The 22539-nt window shown below is 54.8% G+C and overlaps 2 protein-coding genes across 4 annotated transcripts; both read left to right on the plus strand.

Moving 5' to 3' along the window:
* Window positions 1–7197: 7197 nt before the first annotated feature.
* On the plus strand, window positions 7198–10871 carry CUNH19orf84 (chromosome unknown C19orf84 homolog). Of its 2 annotated transcripts, XM_036296188.1 has the most exons (3): window positions 7198–7581; window positions 8482–8563; window positions 9763–10871. In XM_036296188.1, the coding sequence occupies exons 2-3, from the start codon at window positions 8529–8531 to the stop codon at window positions 10292–10294; spliced, it is 567 nt and encodes a 188-aa protein (XP_036152081.1). In that variant the 5' UTR covers window positions 7198–7581; window positions 8482–8528; the 3' UTR covers window positions 10295–10871. The 2 variants fall into 2 exon arrangements, with proteins under 2 accessions (XP_036152081.1, XP_036152080.1); XM_036296187.1 differs by lacking the exon at window positions 7198–7581 and having other exon boundaries at window positions 8346–8563.
* Window positions 10872–11625: 754 nt separating this feature from the next.
* LIM2 (lens intrinsic membrane protein 2) lies at window positions 11626–16416 on the plus strand. 2 transcript variants are annotated; one of them, XM_036296189.1, is made up of 4 exons: window positions 11626–11926; window positions 14347–14508; window positions 15772–15906; window positions 16128–16416. In XM_036296189.1, the coding sequence occupies exons 1-4, from the start codon at window positions 11626–11628 to the stop codon at window positions 16187–16189; spliced, it is 660 nt and encodes a 219-aa protein (XP_036152082.1). In that variant the 3' UTR covers window positions 16190–16416. The 2 variants fall into 2 exon arrangements, with proteins under 2 accessions (XP_036152082.1, XP_036152083.1); XM_036296190.1 differs by having other exon boundaries at window positions 11626–11800; window positions 14359–14508; window positions 16128–16415.
* The last annotated feature ends 6123 nt before the right edge of the window (window positions 16417–22539 follow it).

Raw genomic sequence — 22539 nt, forward strand, 5'->3', positions numbered from 1 at the left:
CACCGGAACCCACAGGCGAAGGGTTGAGTCCTGTAGTCGGCCCCGCTCCCGATGTCAGCCGCCAGACACAAGCCCGCTTGCCGTATGTGCTTCTGGCCTGTCGGCCGTAGGCTGGGGGTTCCGACGACCCCCTCCTTGGGTTGGATCATTTCATAACGGCTCACAGATGTCAGGGAAACCCTTACTTACATGTGCTGGTTTATGACACAGGGATGTTACAGGGAGCAGCCAGGTGGGAGAGATGCACGGGGCAAGGGTGGGCAAGGGGTGGGGAACCTCCATCCAGTTGGGCTCAGTGGATAGAGCATTGGTCTGCGGACTGAAAGGTCCCAGGTTCTATTCTGGTCAAGAGCACACGCCCAGGTCGTGGGCTCGATCCCCAGTAGCGGGCGTGCAGGAGGCAGCCGGTCAATGATTCCCACTCATCTCTGAGCCCCGTAGGTTGAGATTTTTATGGAGGCTTCATCATGATCCACCCTTAACTCCATTTCCAGCCTCTTTCTCTTCCCCAGAAGGTTCCTGGCGTCTATGGAACTCTATGGCTTGGTCTTTTTGATGACCAGCCTCCATCCGGGAGCCCACCCAGTCACCTCCTTAGAACAGAAGACATGCCCATCATTGAGGAAATGATGAGGTTGCAGGAGCTCTGTGCCAGGAACCTGGGGCAGAGACCAACCTTGTTGCGTGGAGAGGGGAGATGTTGGGATTTAAGCCAAATTTGAGCTGCAGGTGTAAGATCAGGCTGATTTTTAAAAAAACATTTTTATTGATTTCAGAGAGGAAGGGAGAGGGAGATAGAAACTTCAATGATGAGAGGGAATCATTGATTGGCTGCCTCCTGCACGCCCCCTGCTGGGGATCGAGCCTGCAACCCAGGCATGTGCCCTTGACCGGAATTGAACCTGGGACCCTTCAGACCGGGGGCTGATGCTCTATCCACTGAGCCACACCGGGTAGGTCAGATCAGGCTGACTTTTGTCATCAGAACTGACTGGTAAGTTACAGAATGTCCAAGACACGGTTAGGGGTGAAAAAAAAAAAAGTTTTAACAAAACACAACTGCATCAGTGACCAGAAATATGGAACTGGCCCAGTGGATAGAGCGTTGGCCTGCAGACTGAAGGGTCCCGGGTTCAATTCCGGTCAAGGGCCTGCACCTCGGTTGCAGGTTCCTCCCCGGCCCAGGTCCTGGCTGGGGTGTGTGTAGGAGGCACCCAATGGATGATGTTCTTCTCATAGCATATTTCTCTCTGTCTTTCCCTCTCTCTTTCACACTCTCTAAAATTCACCGGGAAAAAATATCCTCAGGTGAGGATTGAACAAACAAACCAACAAAAAGAAACACGGAGCCGTGTCATAGTTATATTTCCTGGAGTTGATGGTCTCTGATAACTGGTTATAGAGAGTATCTGGCAGCTCTAGATACAGCAGGAAATCGGAGCTGGGTCTTCCGACTCTGGCCCTGGTGGTGTTTGTTCCGTTTGTCTTTTCTGTCCTTCTCATTGGCACCGCACTGCCTTCCCCTGAGAGAACCGGACAAGACTCCTCCGTCCCGCCAAGTCCCAGGTCATTATTGCACAAACCAGGGCCTTCACACACACACACATCTCACCACCAGGACACACCGCACAGCCCCCTGCTGCCTTCCTGGGTGAGATGCCTTCTCGCTGGCTGACACCTAGCCACCCTCCTCAGGGACCACTTGACTCACACATCCCAACCACGCTGGACTGTGCGGTGTGGGCTGCACTTCCTCTGCCCCCACTTCAGTCGCCTGCCACAAGCTCAGAGGTCCCAGGCCGCCAACACTTGTGACCAACGAGCTACAAATGCAAAGGTTCCCACGACCTTCTCGGGTTCAGTAATTTGCTCTGTTGACCCTGAGGACCCAGGAGAGCACTGCCCCTGATTACAGTTTTATTATAAAGGACGAAAGTCAGGGTGAGCCCCGGCCGCTGTGGCTCAGTTAGGTGAGCATTGCCCCATGCACCGAGAAGTCGCTGGGTTTGATTAATTGTTTTACCCCGAATAACAGGTACCCTGTCCCATCTCCGCTGAGACGGCTCTCAAGCCTCTCTTCTCCAGAAGCCATCACCAGAGGATCCCCCTTCACAGGTGGATTCCCACCTCATCCGTCCCCTTAAAATTCCTTCACTGTCCTCAAGAAATCAAACCTAAGAAAATGCATAGCCAGAGCAGCTAAGAGAGGCCAGTCACGAGGGCATTCGAGATCTTGCTCCCTGGCATGTGTCGTCAGTTTGGCTCAAATAAACTCTTATAACAATTTTAAAACACACACAACACACACAAAAAAGAAAAGAAATGCCATACATTTAGCTGTATGACCTTGGGCAAGTCATCAACCACCCCATGACGTAGTTCCCGCCTCTGTAAAATGAGAAGAAGAATAATACCTATTAGGGCTGTCGTGATTGAATTAGATAAAAGCACTTGGGATTAGCCCTAGCCAGTTTGGCTCAGTGGATAGAGTATCAGTCTTCGGACTGAAAGGTCCCAGGTTCGATTCTGGTCAAGAGCACACAAGCCAGCCGATCAATGATTCCCACTCATCATTGACGTTTCTATCTCTCCCTTCCTCTCTGAAATCAATAAAATTACTTTAAAAAAAGCCCTTGGAATAGAGGCTAATTCCTTGTACTTCTTCAAACATATGCATTATTACTTTATTCCTACATCACCATCATCATCATCACCATCATCATCACCACCACCACCACCATCGATCCTGGAATGCAGTGTGTGGAAGGAAAAGAAGCCACAATGACAGGTGTAGTCCTGGCCGGTTCTGTTGTGTGTTTGCCAACATGACACAAGTCACTTCTCTGAGCCATGTCTCATTGATCAGTAAAATGCAAGGGAACTCATCTATCCATGGGTGACGCCTTGGCAATCATCTTCGCAGGTCTCAGGGGCTGTGGCTTCTCAGTTTTGCTAGACAAGGCCAGATGGTCTTCCAGAAAGATGCTGGGTGTCTTCTTAGAGGTGACTCCGACAAAGGGTCAGGGCAAGAGTGTCTGAGGGATGACAAGGTGTTCCATGTCTTGTTTGTGGTCACGGTCCCATCGCCGCATGCATTTGCCAAGACTCGGAACTGTACGCCACGAGGAGTGAATTTTACTGCGTCCAAAGATGACATGAATAGAAAATACACTGACCTCCTTTTCAGTGATTGCCGGGGTTCTTGTTCCAGCATCTAGAAGGGTTCAGCAATCTGGAGAGGGGCCGGGTGTAACTTAAGAGTCCAGAGACAAAATATAATTTTGAAAGGCATTAGGGGGTCAGAGGAGCTTAGCGCAAAGGAACTAAGCTCTCCTCGGCTCAGGACCCCATGCTTTTTATTAACACAAATTGCCCGGAGGCGAGGCAGAGATACACACTTCAAAGGGTCAGGTTTCATTTACAGCAGCGGTTCGCAACCTGTGGGTCACGACCCCTTTGGGGGTCGAACGACCCTTTCACAGGGGTCGCCTAAGACCATCGGAAAACACACATATAATTACATATTGTTTTTGTGATGAATCACTACGCTTTAATTATGTTCAATTTGTAACAATGAAATTGGGGGTCGCCACAACATGAGGAACTGTATGAAAGGGTCGCGGCATTAGGAAGGTTGGGAACCACTGGTAGAGGATGTAGGTCCTTCCATGAGGGTGAGGAGGCCAGTATCGGAGGAAGAAGGCTCAGACCTGGCTGGCTTGGCTCAGTGGATAGAGCATCGGCCCCGGGGACTGAAGGGTCCCGGGTTCGATTCCAATCAAGGGCACATGCCTGGGTTGTGGGCTCAATCCCTAGTAGTGGGTGTGCAGGAGGCAGCCGATCCATGATTCTCATCATTGATGTTTCTCTCTCTCCCTCTCTCTCTCTGAAACCCATAAAAATATATTTTAAAAAAAGAGGAAGAAGGCTCAGGGCTGGGAGACTTCCAAGGTGAAGGGCGGCCCTGAGGTCACCCTCTGAACCAGGAAGGTAACTCAGGGGACAGTCAGTGAGTCTGGGGGGTGCTCTGTGGGAATTTTCAAAACCCGGGGAAGCCCCGAAGGTGACCCCCTCAACACGGTAACTCTGAAAAGACAATGAAAAGGACTGTCCCTGCCCTTGGCCGGTTTGGCTCAGTGGATAGAGCGTCGGCCTGCGGACTGAAGGTTCCCGGGTTCGATTCCGTTCTTCAAGGGCACGTGCCTGGGTTGTGGGCTTGATCCCCAGTAGGGGGCGTGCAGGAGGCAGCCGATCAATGATTCCCTCTCATCACTGATGTTTCTCTTTCCCTCTCCCTTCCTCTCTGAAACCAATATATATTAAAAAAAAAAAAAGAAAAAAAAAAAAGGATGGTCCCAAATGTCTGTCAAAGGGGGAGGGGCAATTCCCAAGGGAGGGAGGAGAGGCCCTGAGGATAAGCCCTGAGCAGGGGAGGGAGGAGGAAATGAGGGGGGGAGCCCCTAGGTAGGCAGAGTGGGGCTCACAGGGCGGGAGGGACCCCCTTTCCTGTGAAGGGCGCCCTGGGGCACCTGGATGTGAAGGAGCTGGCAGTGAGGAGGGGGGGCCTTCAGGAAGGGGGGGGGGCTTCAGGATGGCTTCCTGAATTTCAAAAATGTCCATAAAACACCTATAAGGGGGGCAGGGAAGGGGAGAATGGCAATGGGGGGTGGGCATTAAGAAGGGGGGGGGAAGCGTAAGGGATATGGATCCGAAGGTGGAGGTTCCCCTGGAGACCACCTTCCCTGGACACTGAAGGATGCCTGGGCGCCCCTGAAAGAGTGGGGGGCCCTCAGTTCCAGGACTTCCCAGGAAGGAGCAGGGAGACTAGGGAAGCGGAGGGGGGGTGGTGGGGGGGGGGCCGAACTGAGGGTGGGGGGTCCTGACCTTCACCCTCAGGGGCCCAGACGTTGGGGGACCACGGGGGGAGGGTGTGGGAAGGCATAAACCCAAGGAAGGATGGGACCCCTCCTCGGAGTCCGCAGGGTTCCATTCCCCCCGTCATCTGAGGGGCCTGGGGGGTATAAATAAGGGGTGCAGAAGCAGAATTCTTGGGTCAAAGTCTCAAGGTGACCCCTGGGCCCTGAGGGGCTGGGAGGGGAGGGCCCTCCAGCGGGCGGGAGGAGGGATGGAAGGGGGGGCGGGGGGCGGTGACACGGGACCCCAGTTGGAAGGGTTGAGAGGGTGGGGAAGGCTCAGGGGAGCGCACGGGGCCCCGGGGTGTCCGGGAGGGGCCGGAAGTGGAGGGAAGGGGGCCTTGGGGGATCTGTGAGCCCTGTGGGCTGGGAAGGCCCTAAAGATCAGCTCTCGCATCCGTGACAGGAAGATACCCGTGGGGGGCGGTGAAAGGGGGGGTCGGGGCTAAGGCGGGAGTAGGGCAATGGGGCTCCGTGGGCGGGATTCCCCCTCAGCCCCGCCCAGGGACCCCGTCCTCTCCCACCTTCGATCTGAGGGCGGCGGAAGAGACCGTCCCCGAGCGGATAACCGCCACCGCTAAGGGCCAAAGCCAAAACTGTCCGTTACAGCCCGAAACACAGAAGCGGAAAAAATCCAGCCAATCAGAGGGTGAGAAAGAGGCTCGCGCTCAGGAACGTAGCCAATCAAAGAGCGGAGGAGGGCGGGGCACTGGGACGCCACTCAAGCTCCCTCTGCAATCAGAGTCGAGGAAGCTATCTCGCGCTGCCTCACGTAGCAAGGAGTGGGCGGGGCCAAATTGGTCCCCAGCGAATCGGAAGCTTCACTCCTTCCTCCGCCTCCACCCCCTCACCCCGACACGGGAATTTATTGGTCACTTTTCGAAACTTGCCTGTCAATTTTGAAAGACAGGCGTTTCTTTAGAGACGCGAGATCCGGCCTCCTCTCTCCCAGCGTCGGGGGAGAGCCTTAAAGGGCCAGCTACGAGGTACTTGCAGAAGTCAGACTGTGATCGCGGACGTAGGAGGAACCCCCCGCCTGACCCCCGCCCCCCCCAACGCCGCATCTAAGCTGGAATTGAGCAGAAGCGCTATTTCTCTGCAAAGAAACGTTCACTCAAAACGCCTAGGCAACTTGCTGCGTAAAATAGCACCGATTGGAGCCCTGAAGTTACAAACCCTGCCTAGGCATGTAAGCTGCCTGTTTGGGATCAGAGCTAGGAGGCCCCAGGTTCAGATCCCTGCTGTGCCCCTTACAAGCTCCGGGACCTCAGGCAACTAACGTGACCTCCCTGAGACACAGTTTGGCCCTCTCTGAAATGAGAATTTCATGAATTAGAATTATTAATTGAGACAGATCTCTATTTTATAAAATAGCTAATAGTATTCCTCAAAACCGTCAGGACTGTGGAGGCGGGGCGGAAAGACCAACTGCCGCAGAGCAGAGACTACAAAGGAGACGCGATGACCGATGATATCCTGCATCAGGGAGGGGAGGGGAGGGGAGGGGAGGGGAGGGAAGGGAGGGAGGAGGGAGGAGGGAGGGAGGGAGGGAGGAAGGAAGGAAGGAAGGAAGGAAGGAAGGAAGGAAGGAAGGAAGAAAGAAAGAAAACAGTGTAAAAATTCGTTCATAGTCACGTTGGTCTGTCACTGTGACAAGTGCTACACAGCAGCGTGACAAGCTAACATTAGGGAAGCTAGGTGAGGAGTATATGGGAACTCGGTATTTGTAAGTTTTCTATAAATATAAAGATATTCCAAAATAAGCCATTTATTTAAAAAAAATAGAAGAGGGAGAAGAAGAAAAAGGTAAAGATAAAAATTATGAACAACAACTACATATCTATCAACAAGTGAATCTAAAAATCAAGTGAATAAAAAATCTGATGAACAGATTATCTGATGAATAGAATAGAACAGAAATCTGATGAATATGATAGAATCAGGGGCATAGAAAGGGAGTGGACTGACAATTCTCGGGGGGAAAGGGGTGTGGGGGTGCAGGAAGAGACTGGACAAAATCGTGCACCCATGGATGAGGACAGTGGAGGGGGGGGGGCGGTGAAGGCAGAGGGAGGGTGGGAACCGGGTGGAGGGGAGCTACGGGGGGGCGGGGGAGGGAAGAGGAACAACTGTAATAATCTGAACAATAAAGATTTAATTTAAATAAAAAAATAGACCGTCCCCTCTCCTTCTCCTTGCATCCCTCATCCCGGCCCAGTCCCTCCAACACTGCCTACCTGCTCCACCCTCGAACCTTTGCACGCGCTGTTCCCGCCGCCGGGGATGCGCAGGTCCCCGGTCTGCGGGCGCCTCCCCGAAGCCTCCCATCCGAAGCAGCTGCTCCCTGCGCCGCTGCACCCCCTCGCCCTGGCCCCACACCCTCACCGCCCTCCTAGGAAGTGTGTTGTTGTGTCTGGTCCGCCTCCCTCGACGCCTGTGGGAATCGGGGCTGCATCTGTTTGGTCCCGGCTGCACCCCCCGCGCCCGGCCCAGCACGGAGCAGGCGGTGAGAGGGCGTTTCTTAAATGAATGGATAGACGAACGACTATTATTCCTCAATAAGACACGGCCGTGACCGCCGGCGGTAACGACCAGAGAGTCTCACTGGTTGAGATCAATGATAGTAGTTCCGATTCTGTGTTGACTACTGGACACACGTGGGATCCTCGTAAGCTTCCTAAGAACCCGGGGTGGGGGGGGGGGGTAGTGTAGCCCCGTTTCTCAGAGAGAGAAAGCAAAACATAGAAGTTAAAGTCACAAAGGAAGACGGAGACAGAGCCCAAACGGGAAGCCAGCCCCTGAAGCTCCCAGCCCAGCTACTAACCCCTCAACCCCGGGAGGGTCCAACCTCCAGACTGCCCCGTCTCAATGCTCCTTCAGTCCTGAGGAACACCACCCGGCCCCCAGAAAACAGGGGCACAGGTGGAGCGAGGGGAGGGGCTGGGGGCCGGGGCTCCTGGGTCTGAGGGAGGAGGATCTGGGGGTCTGGACCCCTGGGTCTGAGGGAGGAGGGGCTGCGGGCCTGGACACCTGGGTCCGAGGGAGGAGGATCTGGGGGTCTGGACCCCTGGGTCTGAGGGAGGAGGGGCTGGGGGCCTGGACCCCTGGGTCTGAGGGAGGATGATCTGGGGGCCGGGATCCCTGGGTCCGAGGGAGGAGGGGCTGGGGGCCTGGACCCCTGGGTCTGAGGGAGGAGGGGCTGGGGGCCTGGACCCCTGGGTCTGAGGGAGGAGGGGCTGCGGGCCTGGGCTCCTGGGTCCGAGGGAGGAGGATCTGGGGGCCTGGACTCCTGGGTCTGAGGGAGGAGGGGCTGGGGGCCTGGACCCCTGGGTCTGAGGGAGGAGGGGCTGGGGGCCTGGACCCCTGGGTCCGAGGGAGGAGGGGCTGGGGGCCGGGACCCCTGGGTCTGGGGAAGTGGGAGCTGAGTCTTGGGCTGGGTGGGCTTGGGGAACTATGCTCCAGCCCTGCATCGTTTCCCACGGCTCCCCACGCCCTGCAGGCCACGCCCCCTTTCTGACAAGCCCCGCCCCTTTCTCCCCGGACCCCTCCCCCCTCCCTGGCCCTGGAGAAGCCCAGCGGAAGGTGCTAGAAGGGACTCCAGGGACCCTCGTGCAGATGGAGCAGCAGAAGGAAGAGCCGGGCCCGGAAGGGTGAGAGACTGAAGACCTCCCTCGGGAGGACGGAGACCCGAGGGTGGGGGGGGGGGGGACGGAGAAAGTCAGAGGGAGGTGAATGGACCCCCGAGAGCGTCAGAGAAACAAACAAACAAAAAGTCTCGGGTATCATCGCACAGAAACAGAACCTTGAAGGATCTTGGTGACAGATTGAGCACGATACTTAGGACTAGAATTCAGCGGTGGCGAACCTTCTGAGCTCGGCGCGTCAGCATTTGGAAAAACCCTAACTCAACCCTGGTGCCGTGTCACATACAGAAATTTTTTGATCTTTGCAACCAACGTAAAACAAAGACGTATATTTTTGATATTTATTTTATATATTTAAATGCCATTGAACAAAGAAAAATCAGCCAAAAAAAATGAGTTCGTGTGTCGCCTCTTACACGCGTGTCATAGGTTCGCCATCACTGGGCTAGGGAGAGAGCTGGAAGCAGATATTCCTGGAACAGAGAGGGATTTCGAGAATGAGCCAGGAGACTGGAAAATGCCAGGAACAGCCATAGGCCTGGAGAAAGAATAATAACAACAACAACAACAACAGTAATAATAATAACTGCCTGCATTTCTTTTTTTTAAAATGTATTTTATTGATTTTTCACAGAGGGGAAGGGAGGGAGTTAGAAACATCGATGAGAGAGAAACATCGATCAGCTGCCTCCTGCACACCTCCTACTGGGGATGCGCCTGCAACCAAGGTACACGCCCTTGGCCTGAATCGAACCCGGGACCCTTCAGTCCGCAGGCCTACGCTCCATCCACGGAGCCAAACCGGTCAGGGCCTGCCTGCATTTCTTGAACACAGCCCAAGCCCAGCCGTTTCGCAGGCACCTTGGGCAACTCCTAAAGGCAGGCTTTGGTAGGAAAGATCGAGGTTAGCGTGGGAAAGTGCTCTGGCCTGAGACGCATCAGGCGCGAGCCGGGTGGGCAGCCTGGACTGGAGCTGGCATCTCCTGATGCTGAAGTGCCAGCCCAGCTGCCCGTCTCCCTGTCAAAGGAGAAACAGAGAGAGGGCGGGAGGAGAGAGGGGCTGGGAGGAGGGGGTGAGGGCGCCCGAGGTGGATGCAGAAGTCAAGGCAGAGAGATGGGCCCCGGGAGGCACAGAGGCCACCAGGCTGCCCTGGGAAAGGTGTGCGGATGGTGGGAGCCGCTGACCGGTCCTCTTGCCATTCCAGGAACCACCTGCCACCGCCTGGGACGGGGCCCTGGCCCCCCATGCCCTTCCCGGCCCTGCCATCTTCTCTCCTGGGCACCCCAGATCCAGCACACCTGGGGCTCCCCGAGGGCCTGGCCTCCGTCACCGTGCCCATCCGCCTGGACGCCCTCTCCTACCTCCTGCACAGCGCCTTGCTGGGGGCCTATAACCTCCAGCAGTCCCTGCCCTCCTGCACCTGCCACCCCCAGGCTCCCGACCCCCAGCCCCCCACCGCCAAGAGGCCATTCAGGGGGTGTGGGGACTGGGACGTCCCTCGCAGGCCAGGCTGGGGCCGGGGCCGGGGCCGGGGCCAGAGGCGACAGGGCCCTGGGAGGTCTGAGCAGCCAAAGCCGTTCTGGGCAGGGGACTCCGGGGCTGGCCCCAGGACCCCACCCACGACGCCGTCATCACCCCCAACACTGCCCACCCAGGATGGGAAGAAGGAGGCGGGAGGTCCGGAGCCACCCTTGGCCACGCCACCTGCCGCTGAGGACTGGGACACGGAGTACTAGGCGCCGAGGGCCCAGCACCTTGGCCTCCGGAGGCCACTCAGGGTCACCAAGAGGGTCCTGGAGCCCAAGGGGGACCTCAGCCCTGTCAGAGACACCCTGCCCCTCCCCCCAAACCAGGGCCCCAACAGGGGGCCTGGGAATCCCCTGTGAAACCTGGACCTGACTTAGCATCCCAAGCCTTGCACCTCATACCCAGCACCACCCCCAACTACAGCGACAACCCTCAGCTCATTCTCTGTCGGGATCCTGACCCCTTTCTCAACCCCAAAGCCATTCACCTGCCTCTGCAACCCCATCCCACCCCCACTCGGTACCACATTCCCATCCCCTCCATTCCCAGCTGCTTCATCCTCACCCCCCACCTACTTCAGGTCAACCCAGCCCCAGTCCCAGCTCATCTCCCACCCATCTCATCCTCAACTTCCTTCCTGTCCTGGCCCCAACTGTGACACGCCCTCTGGCCTCATCCACAAAGAATCCCCCCCACCCAGCCCCAGGCCCAGTATTCCCAGACACCACCCCATTTCCCTGCCCTTGGGAGTGGGGGGGAGGGGAGGTTGAACAATAAATGGATGCGTGTCCCTATGTCTTGTGTCTGTGTGTGTGCGCGCTTACGAAGCTCAGGCTGACCCAGTGGGTGTTGTGAGCAAGGCCTGTGATGGGAAGGAGGGTGGGGGGGTTGGGGGGGAAGGTCGCTGAGGGTCACAGAGAGAGGCCAGTGGGGCCTGGGGGTGCAGGGAGGGAGGCCTGGATTCCTGCTTCAGCAAATTCCATTTGGGGCCTCTGCCACCATTGCACTTCTGCTTGCTAGAAGCTGCTGGGCTGTGGGGCCATTGTGTGGGGAGGCTTAAGGGATTTGGGGGGCCCAGGGAGCAGAGAGGCCAGCGACCTGGCTCGGCTCAGTCTGCACAGAGGGGCCGAGGCAGACGGAGGGCTCAGCACAGGCTCTGAGACTCAGGTAGGAACCGGGCATGGGACCCACAGTCCCTCCTCCCCCAAGACCTAGGCATCCAGTCCTCCAGCTCCTTCCTTTCCCTGAGGCCTGATGAGGTTCCAGCGCCAGCCCCAGCCCCCTTCACACCCGGGACCCAGGAGTCCAGGGCCCCAGCCTCCTCTTCCCCCAGGGATTTTGGTGCCCCAGTGCCCACACCACCTCCTGGCTTAGGACCTGGAAGTCCAGGCCCCCCAGGATCTTTCTCCCCCAAGACCCAGGGGTCCAGGCCCCCAGCCCCTCCTCCCTCAGACCCAGGAGTCCAGGCCCCCAGCCCCTCCTCCCTCAGACCCAGGAGTCCAGCTCCTGACGCCATCTCTCCCCTTCCCCACAGATCGCCATGTACAGCTTCATGGGCGGCGGCCTCTTCTGCGCCTGGGTGGGGACTATCCTCTTGGTGGTGGCCACGGTGACTGACCACTGGATGCAGTACCGGCTGTCGGGGTCCTTTGCCCACCAGGGCCTGTGGCGGTATTGCCTGGGCAACAAGTGCTACCTGCAGTCGGAGAGCGTGGGTAAGGCTCTGGGCGGGCGGGGTCTGGGCTGTGCCTGGGGCAGAGGCCACAGGGCAGAACCTTATAGGCCAAGGGTGGGCTGCCCATCCCGCAGATGGAGAAACCAGTGGCTCAGAGAAGGAAAGGGTCAAGCCAAGGTCACTGAGCCCGGGAAGGGGCCAAGCTGGGGTTTCAGCATTCCTTTCCAGGGCAGGTGCAGCATGTATCGATTGAGGGGTTCAGAGGGGAGAGGGGACGTGTCCCACACAAGTCGAGGTCAGGGGGCTGTGGTCGCCAGAACAGCATTTTCTAAGTATTGATGATGGATCAAGAACTATGTCAATATGCTGAGTGACATATGTCAGGGAAAGCAAATACCGTACAATTTCACTTATACGTGGCATCTAAAAAAGAAAATAAGTGAACAAACAAAACATAAACAGACTCAGGCACAGAGAACAGACTGATGGTGGCCAGATTGGGGGGGGGGGGGGTTGCGGGTGGGGTAACAAGGTGAAGGGCTCAAGAAGTACAGGTTGGTAGCTACAAAGAAGATATGGGATGTAACGTACAGCATAGGGAGAATAGGCAGCAATAATGTGATACCTATGTAGGGTGCCAGTGGGCGCTTGAATTGTCAGGGGATCATGTCTTCAATTATATAATTCTCTAACCGCTATGTTATATACCCAAAACTGATCTATACTAATAATAGGGTAATATGCTCATTAGACTGACTGGGTCAACTGGCCATCTTCTGGGCATCCGATTTCCTTCCGGGCAAAGCCATCTTGGTGGGGGCCGAGGTAGAGGCCAGTAGGGGCAGTCAGGCTGGCTGGGGAGGGCAGTTGGGAGCAACCAGGCTGGCAGGGGAGGGCAATTAGGGGTGATGAGGCAGGCAGAGGCAGTTAGGGGTGATCAGGCCAGCAGGAGAGGGCTGTTGGGGGCAAGATCAGGCTGGCAGGGGAGGGCAGTTGGAGGCAATCGGACCTGCAGGGGAGCAGTTAGGCGTTGATCAGGCTGGCAGGGGAGTGGTTAGGAGATGACCCAGCTGGCAGGCAGAAGTGGTTAGGGGCAATCAGGCAGGCAGGCAGGTGAGCAGTTGGGAGCCAGCGGTCCCAGATTGTGAGAGGGTGCAGGCTGGGCTGAGGGACACCCCCCACCCCCAGTGCACGAATTTTGTGCACTGGATCTCTAGTATAAAATAATATTGATTGTCAACTGTAATTGGAAAAAAACAACCTGTTAGGTACTGGGGGATACAAAAGCAAGATAGACCCTAAATTTGCTAAATACTGGATGAGGTATTATACTTGCTATGTGCCAGGCTATGTAATATATATGTACAGAACTCTATGTATATGTATGTGTGTGTATGTATGTATATATTACAATATATGTTATAAATATGGGGATAAGAATAGTACTTACAGTATAGGGCTCTGGCAATGTATATTATACACATCTATACTAATAAAAGAGTAATATGCTAATTAGACCAGGAGACCTTCCGGAGACCTTCCAGACGTCCTTCTGGACAAAGCCGGGGGCTTGGCTGGCCTGCAAACTGCCCCCAAATGGCCCTCGGGGGGGGGGGGGGGGGGTGGGGGCAATCAGGCAGGCAGGCAGGTGAGTGGTTAGGAGCCAGCGGTCCTGGTTGTGAATGGATGTCTGACTGCCCACAGGGATCGGGCCTAAACTAGCAGTCGGACATCCCCCAAGGGGTCCCAGATTGGAGATGGTGCAGGCTGGGCTGAGGGACACTCCCCCTCCCGCCCATGCATGAATTTCGTGCACCGGGCCACTAGTATATTATATATGTACATGATATATTATGTCATATACTACATCTCTGTCTATGATATAGTATGTTACATAGTATACACTTTATGGAAAGAGAGAAGAATGATCCCCAGTATTCAACATCCTTTCCTTCCACATGCTTATTGAGTATCTGTCATAGGCCAGGCACCAGGTGCTGGGGACAGAGCAGTGAATGAGAAAGCAAGACCTTTGTCCTCACAGAGCTGAGAATTCCGTGGGGAGAGACAGACACTGTAAACAAGTTAAAAACAAACAAACGGGGCGTTTTCAGATATGGGCAAGTGGCACGAAGGAAATGCAATAGAGCCATGGGAGCGAGGATAAAGAACCATCAGCAGGACAACATGGGGAATCAGCATCATGCATTCACTCGCTTACCCAACAACCATTTCCCCGGGCCCCGTGCAAACCAAACCTATGCTGGCGGGTATTCGTGACATAGAATCAACCAGTCCCTGTCCTCAGGGAGCAATCGGACTGGAGGGGGAGACAGATAAAGAGTCACAACCCAGAGCAGGGGGTGAGGATGATACCTGAGTGGCAAAGGGATGCTTCCTAGAGGAGGGGATTTACAAGCTGGGTTTTGAGGGATGGATAGGAGTTGGCCAGGTGAAAAGGAGGACACTTGCTAAGATGTGAAGGAGAAGCTAGAGCAGGGATATGGAGAGGGGTAAGGCATTCCCGCTCTCAGAGGCAGCAGCTTTCACCACTGAGGGCAGGGGAGGCCCAGGAGTGACCGCCAGGTGCTCCCACAGCGTACTGGAATGCCACCCGGGCCTTCATGATCCTGTCCTCCCTGTGTGCCACCTCTGGCATCATCATGGGCATCCTGGCCTTCGCTCAGCAGCCCACCTTCACCCGCCTCTCCCGGCCTTTTTCCACCGGCATCATGTTTTTCGCCTCCGGTGAGTGGACCCGCCCTACCCTCTCCCTCTCCCTACTCCCTGCCCTTCCCCAACCCCAACCCATCCCCACCCCCAACACCACTCTCATCCCAGACTCCTCACTCTCAACCCCACCCCCACCCTCATCCCAACCCCAAAACCAACACCAACACCCAGGCCGTTTCTGATTCCACCTATTCGGACATTGCAATTCAGTTCTGGCATTAGCGTCAGACTCCATAGGCGTAAGGGCACGGCTCCCAACAAGACTGCCCCGACTTCAGCTGCAAGTGGGGTCCCCAAGCCACCTGCGTTTTTGACCAACTGGCTACCAATTTGAGGGTTCCAGGACCCACTCAGGTTTGAACGTTTTTGTTAGAACAACTCACCAAACTCAGAAAAGCACTGTACTTAACAAGGACAGTTTTATTATAAAGGGGTGGGGAACGTTTGGCCCGCGGGTCACATGTCTCAGGCCCCCGAAATCATTAGGTCTGGCCCTGCCCAGGCATTAGGGGTGAGTTAATTACATGTTTGAGCAAATACAGCAGGCTAATTTTTAAGCTGATCATTTTGTATGGCCTGCGAATGATGTTATACGTATCCAAATGGCCCTTGGCAGAAAACAGGTTCCCCACCCCCTGTTATAAGGGATCAACTCAAGACCAGCCAAATAAACAGACGCAGAAGGAGATGCCTGAGAGGGACTGGCACCCTCCCCACCCCCCACCCCACACACACCCCCACCCGCCTCACACACCCATTTGTTCAGGAACCAGGAAGCTCCCAGCACTTGGCCTCCAGTGACTGAATCACTGGACATGTGATTGGACTCAACCTCCTCCCCCTCCCCTCCCCAGAGGGGCTGACATCAACCAGCTCAAAGCCTCAACTTTCCGTTCTGGTTGGTGGTTGGTCTTTCTGGCGACCAGCTCCCTTCCTGAGTCATCATCTCAGCTCAACAACAGGTGTGATCCCAGAGGCTTAACAATGTCAAAGACACTCATAACTCAGGAAGTTTCCAGGACGTGGAGTCCTCCCAGGAACCAGAGACAAAGGCCAATCAGATTCTCTACGACATAGCACAGCCCTGCCCCAGCTCCACCCCAGCCCCACCCCTCCCTGTCCACCTGTCCTCCCACTTTCAACTCAACCCTGTCCTCACCAGATCCCCATCCCCACCCCGCCCACCCCACCCTACCTTACCCCGCTCCTCAATCTCACGTCCACCCCCATCTCCAAGCCCAACTTCATCCCAGTTTCCACCCCGCCCTCCTTCCCCAGCTATTTTTGTCCTGCTGGCCTTGGCCATTTACACCGGAGTCACCGTCAGCTTCTTCGGCCGCCGTTTCGGGGACTGGCGCTTTTCCTGGTCTTACATCCTGGGCTGGGTGGCCCTGCTCATGACCTTCTTTGCAGGTACCTGGGCTTGGGGGTGGGGAGGGCGGTGTCTGGGATGAGCAAGCATACTCCCCAGGGTGAGATGATAGGGTGTCTCCCATGGGCTCCCAGCACCCAGGCAGAAGGCAGACTCCAGATTCTGTGGACACCCAGGGGGCTTGAGAGGCGGTTCGGGGTGGGAGGGTGGGGTGGGGGGTGGGGGGGTGGTGGAGTGTCCATGGGGATCTTTTCTCGCACAGGAATTTTCTACATGTGTGCCTACCGGATGAATGAATGTCGGCGCCAGTCCACTCCCCGCTGAGCCCAGGGGTATCCACCAACTTCATTGGGAAGTTAAAATGAGGTCGCTGAGGAGGAGGGGGAGGGTCTAGAGGCCTGAAATCCTGGTTCCTGGGGGTATGAGGGGGCTCGGTCCTGGACTCTGGGTGGGGGCCCCTAACCCCTGGGTCCCACGTGGAAGGAGAAAGAATGGGGTCTGGTGGGAGGGACCTGAGAAGACTCAAGGCTCCACCCCCAGGGAGATGGGGTGGGGAGGGGGAAGGGGGGGGGTGTTTGAGAAATGGAATATCTATTAGAGCGATTTTTTGGATTCTAATAAAACTGATGTGAAACTACCACAGGGTGACTCCCTAAGGAGTGGGGGTGAGTGTGGCGAATGGGGGGTGTATGATGGCAACCCAACCTGCTGTTTCTGTAGACACAGGGACAGAGATGAGTCATGCAGCCCCCACACAGGTGACAATTCAACATCTAGGAAACGGGTGGGTAAGTCCCACTCTGACAACAATTCCAATGGGTATTTTTTCTTCCAGGCAATGAATTCAATTCGGACATTATCTACCTGGAGATACTATCAGATCCCACAGGTTAAGGGCTCAGTCCTGCAAGACTGCACCCCCCCCCCCCTTCAGATGCCAATCATAGCCTACCAGCTTCTGACCACCAGCTATAGGTTGGAGGTTCCCATGACCCACTCCTCAGGTTCCATTAATTTCTTAGAGCTGCTCACAGAACTCAGAGAAACATGTTCCTTACTACTTTGCCAGGTTATTATAGAAGGACATAACGCAGGAGCAGCCAGATGGAAGAGATGCACAGGGCCAGGTGTGGGGAAGGGACTCAGAGCTTCCATATCAGTGACGGCGAACCTTTTGAGCTCGGCGTGTCAGCATTTGGAAAAACCCTAACTTAACTCTGGTGCCGTGTCACATGTAGAAATTTTTTGATGTTTGCAACCATAGTAAAAACAAAGATTTACATGTTTGATATTTATTTTATATATTTAAATGCCATTTAACAAAGAAAAACCAACCAAAAAAATGAGTTCGCGTGTCACCTCTGACAGGCGTGGCATAGGTTCGCCATCACTGTTCTATATCCTCTCTGAAGTCACCACTCTCCCCAAATCTCCCAGTGTTCACCACCCCTGAAACTCCCCGAGGAGGTTGCATGACACACGTGTGATTGATGAAATCCTTGGCCATTGGTGAGTGAACTCAACCTCCGGCTCCTCTCCCCTCCCCAGAGGTCAGGGGCTGGGACTGAGAGTTCCAACCCTCTAAGCCAGTGGTTCTCAACCTTGGCTGCACATTAGAATCACCTGGGAATCTTTTTAAAATCCTGATTTCTGGGCCTCATCCTCCGGAAATTCTTTGTTACTAATGTGGTGGCCTCACCCCATAACAAAGAAACAGAATTTCTGGAGGATGAGGCCCAGAAATCAGGATTTTATTTCATTTTTTTTTAAAAAATATATTTTATTGATTTTTTACAGAGAGGAGGGAGAGGGACAGAGAGTTAGAAACATCGATCAGCTGCCTCCTGCACACCCCCTACTGGGGATGTGCCGGCAAGCAAGGTACATGCCCTTGACCGGAATCGAACCTGGGACCCTTCAGTCCGCAGGCCGACGCTCTATCCACTGAGCCAAACCGGTTAGGGCCAGAAATCAGGATTTTAAAAAGATTCCCAGGCGATTCTAATGTGCAGCCAAGGTTGAGAACCACTGCTCTAAGCACATGTTGGCTCCCCTGGCAACCATTCCCCCATCCTTAAGTGGGGCCCAAAAGTCACCTCATTTGCATCTTAATGGCTTCCGTGATTGGGAAATTCCAGGGCTTTTAGGAGCTGCCATAATCAGGACCCCCAGATCAAACACACATTTCTTATTAGAATTCACAATATTGCTGAACCGGTTTGGCTCAGTGGATAGAGTGTCGGCCTGCGGACTGAGGGGTCCCGGGTTCGACTCCGGTCAAGGGCATGTACCTTGGTTGCGGGCACATCCCCGGTTGGGGGCATGCAGGAGGCAGCTGATCGATCTCTCTCATCGATGTTTCTAGCTCTCTATCCCTCTCCCTTCTTCTCTGTAAAAAATCAATAAAATATATTTAAAAAAATATTTTTTTAAAAAAAGAAAGAAATCACAATATCACAGTAGGATGATAGGATAAATAGAGAGCTCAGTGGGAAAAAAATAAACTAGCTTCCTTGTCCACCTGCCCCCTCACCCCTCCATCTCTAGTTGGCTCTCCCAACCTCCTCTCCGGTCCCCAATGGGCTCCAGAACTCTGACCCTTCACCTCCTTCACCCACCTCTTCACACGCTAATCATGAGCTTGACCTTGACCTTGTCTTCATTTGCTCAGTCACCCAATAAACGGATGTCGACTGCCATGACATGTACTGACGCCAATCATAAAATAATAAGGCTATTTAGCACGGGCAATTTCAGTAATATTTATCACCGCCTATGCTATTATTAATAGAGGCTGACTCCCTAGAAATACGATTTATTGGGGCCTCCTCAAATCACAATAATGCTATGTTTATAGAGGCTTCGTCCAAAAAATAATGGCAATTGAGGCCTTCTCTAATCCTACTTGACTGAGGCCTCGTTAAGTAGAAATATTTACTGGGGCTTAGTATTCCGGCAATCATATTTATGGGGGCTTACTCTAGCAATGATGATGTTGTAACTGCAGGCTCATACCTCCAACTTCTTACTCAGCCTTTCCACTCGAAAAAAAGAGGCACCTCACGCCTCACCTATCTGACGCCGGGTTCCTGGTCCCGCTCACACCCCACTCCTGCTCCTCCCATGGTCTCCCCATCTTGGTAAAGGACAGCTCCGTTTTTATCCAGCTGCTTTCTCTGTCACATTCCACATCTGATTCATCAGCCAAGAGTGTTGGCTCTATCTTTAAAATGTGTCTGGGAATTTGACTCTTGCTTCACCAGTGATCACCCTAATGCAAGCCACCGTCCGTCGTCTGTCACCTGGTTTATTGCCACACCCTCCTAACCAGCTCAGCCCTTACCCCGCCTGCCCTCCTGCACCTACAATTCATTTTCTATGCAGCATCTGGAGAAATCTTTATTAAAATCATGTCACTCCTGCCCTGGCCGGTGTTCCTCAGAGGCTAGCATTGGCTCGCACACCAAACGGTGGCGGGTTCGATTCCTGTTAAAGGGCAAGTAGTACCTGGATTGCAGGAGGAAAACAATCACTGTGTCTATCTCACATCGATGTTTCTCTCTCCTTCTCTCCTCATTCCCTTCCACTTTCTCTAAAAATCAATGGGAAAAAATATCCTCAGGTGATGACAACAAAAAATAAATCATGTCACTCCCACTCTAAGCCCTCCAGTGGCTCCAATTTCAGGTAAAAAAAAAAACAACTAAAGTCTAGCCAAAGCCGGTTTGGCTCAGTGGATAGAGCGTCGGCCTGCGGACTGAAGGGTCCCGGGTTCGATTCCGGTCGAGGGCATGTACCTGGGTTGCGGGCATATCTCCAGTGGGAGATGTGCGGGAGGCAGCTGATCGATGTTTCTCTCTCATCGATGTTTCTAACTCTCTATATCTCTCCCTTCCTCTCTGTAAAAAATCAATAAAATATATAAAAAAAAACAAAAAAAAAAAACAAAACAACTAAAGTCTTTCCAGATCATTCAAAATGCCATGTGCTCTGGCCCTGCTAACTCTCTGAGTTAATCCCCCTCTACTCACTACAGTTCAGGGGTCCCCGAGACCACCCCTGGGTTCAATGAGTTGCTAGAAGGACTCACAGAGCTCAGGAAAACGGTTGCACTCACAGTCAATTTATTACAGCGAAAGGGTACAGTTTAACATCAGCAAAGCAAGGAGCGGCATCCAAGTGAGACCAGGCACCACCAGGTCCCAGTTGTCTCCCCGAGGGGAGTCGTACGGACAGCACTTACTTCTCCCAGCAATGATGCGTGAGGACACCCAACAGAGTCCTGCAAACGGGAGAAGCTCACCCAAACCCTGGTGTCCAGGGTTCTCAGGGGGGGTCAGGCAAGAAGCACCCCCATGGCTGGCCTTAGTTATTCAGTTTCCAAGCATCTCCAGGGGTCAAACGGATATAGTAGACCCCCCCCTCCCCCCGCAACCACATTGATAGCATAAACTATCTGGTGTGGCCCAAGGACTCCAGGTAAACAGAGACACTTAGCAGACATGAGGTTCCTCCCAGGACCAGGCAAGGTCAACCTTTCGTTGGTCAATGGTAGTGGTGGGACTTAGGGAGATGAGAAACAGTTACAGCCTTGAACTTGGAAAATGGGATGAACATGAAATGGGGTGGAGTTGAGGTAGGACTTATAGGGGTTGGGGGGGAAGTATAAGGAAGGAAGTGGATGTGGGACTGGGGCTGGAGCTGGGATTGGAAACCGTCTGGTGTGAGGATGGCAATGAGGATCGGGTTAAGTCTCAGGATGAGGACGGGTTTGGGTTTGTAGATGGGGATGGGGTGCGTTTGGGGTCGGGTTTGCCAATAAGAATGGGGTTAGGTGGTGGGATAGGGCTGGTGTTAAGTTAGGGATTGGAGCTGGGGTTCAGAGATGGGTTGTGTTTGGGGTTGGGACGGGATTGGTTCAGAGCTGGTTTGGAGAATTGGGTTGGGGTTGGAGCTGAAATTATTCATGGGGTTGAGAGAGGGTTAGGACTGGGTTGAGCTGGGATTGGGCTCAGAGGTGGGTTTGGACGTGAGCATGGGTTTAGGTGGGGAATTGGGGTGGGGTTGAGTTTGGGGTTGGAGCTGGGATTGAGAATGAGTTAGGTTTGCAAATGAGGAGGGGGTTGGACTGGGTGATAGGGATGCGGTTAGGATGGGGGTGCGTTGGGGGATGGGGTCAAGGTTGCAGCTGGGCTCTGTGCTCGGACCTTCCCCACACCACACGCCCATGGCCCAGGCATCCTGAGGCCTGTCCAGCGCTCCTCACGGGAGCCATGTCCACGGCCATTTTTGCGCTGCTCTCCCTCCTGCTCATGACCTGGATCTGGCCCTGGGAGCCTGTCCTTGAGGCCAGGTTCTCCGAAATGGCCAGTTACCTTACTGGTGAGGGTTTGAGTGAAGGACGGGGGCCTGCCAACTGGAGACTCCAATATAGGAAGAGGTCCGGCCAGCTGGGTCCCGGGGTCCCCCTTCTCCAGCTGTCCTGGGACTGCTGGCTCCATTTGTCTACACATCAGAGGTCCTCTTCAGGGCCATTCCAGCTCCACAGCGGTCAAGTTTGCCTGGGCCTTCTCCCTGGGCTGTGGCACCTTAACCTTCTACCTGCTCACAGGTGAGGTGCGGCCCAGGGCCTGATACTGGTGTGGGAGGAAGACGCTTGGAGGGCCGGAGGGCCCTGCATTGACATCCCTGGGCCCCTGGCAGGTACCGTGACCCTCATGGTCAAGCCGGCCATGCTCAGAGCGGGGCTGTGTGAACCGACACATCAGAGGAGGAGGTGGGTGTGTTTTCCCCTCCACAGACTTTTACAATCCTGATTCTCTTCCTTCTGCCTGCCCTGAGGGAGGCCCTGGAGGGGCCCTCATTCAGGTCCCCCCAAGGTGCAGGCCCATCCCCCAGCACCCCTGCCTGGGACAGTGAGACTGTCCCCACAGGAGTCACTGATCAGGAACCCCCTACCTTCCAGAGACCTCCATCACCCAGTGGGATGTCCCTTTGGCCTGTCCAGTACGCTCCCCACACCACACCTACACCCCCCCACTTGTGTGACTCACAGTAGCTCCCAGGGCGTCCTGGAAGCAGGTGCGGGGGGGGGGGGGTGTGTCAGGCTCTGTGAGGCAGCAGGAGTTCCAGAACCCCCTCTCCCAGCGGCCATTTAAAGAGATAACCACCCACCCACCTGTCCACACAGGCATCTCCCAGCAAAGGGGCAGCTCAAAGCCAGATGGTAGGTCTGTATGGAGCCTGGGGTCCAGGACATGGTAGAACACGTCCTTCTCAAAACTTCTCTTCCCTTGACCCATAAGCACTCCTGGTCCCCAGATCTGACTGTCCCTTCCAGACCCCCACCCAGGCTCCTGCCCTTCCTGCTCCCTGCATCCTGTACCTTCTACCAGCTTCAGTGGCCACGATGCTCTGAGGCCATCCCAGGCTCCATCGCTAGCCCTGGTCTCTCTCCCGAACCTTGGCCTGGAGCCCTCACCTGCTTCTGGCCATCTCCCTGCACTCAACACCTCCCGCCTGAACTCAGCATCCTCCACCAAACCAGGAATGACCCCACCCTCTCACTCCTTGGCACTGTCCTTGCCCCCTTCTTGCTCTTCACCCCACAAAGCCCTTGGATCCCCAAGGCCGAGTCCTCCTGCTCCCTGAATCTTTCTGGCTACCTCCCTCCT

This window comes from Myotis myotis, unplaced genomic scaffold (genome assembly GCF_014108235.1).
Source record: "Myotis myotis isolate mMyoMyo1 unplaced genomic scaffold, mMyoMyo1.p scaffold_m19_p_28, whole genome shotgun sequence".
NCBI lineage: Eukaryota > Metazoa > Chordata > Mammalia > Chiroptera > Vespertilionidae > Myotis > Myotis myotis.

What these genes read in the sequence shown, in the direction of transcription:
- CUNH19orf84 (XM_036296187.1), top strand. Translation starts at nt 8,367, where the DNA reads ATGCTCCAGCCCTGCATCGTTTCCCACGGCTCCCCACGCCCTGCAGGC. An exon ending in GAAGAGCCGGGCCCGGAAGG is followed by an intron (nt 8,564 to 9,762) that starts GTGAGAGACTGA and finishes TTGCCATTCCAG; the next exon opens with GAACCACCTGCCACCGCCTG.
- LIM2 (XM_036296189.1), top strand. Translation starts at nt 11,626, where the DNA reads ATGTACAGCTTCATGGGCGGCGGCCTCTTCTGCGCCTGGGTGGGGACT. An exon ending in GTGGCTCAGAGAAGGAAAGG is followed by an intron (nt 11,927 to 14,346) that starts GTCAAGCCAAGG and finishes AGTGACCGCCAG; the next exon opens with GTGCTCCCACAGCGTACTGG. An exon ending in GCTCATGACCTTCTTTGCAG is followed by an intron (nt 15,907 to 16,127) that starts GTACCTGGGCTT and finishes TTTCTCGCACAG; the next exon opens with GAATTTTCTACATGTGTGCC.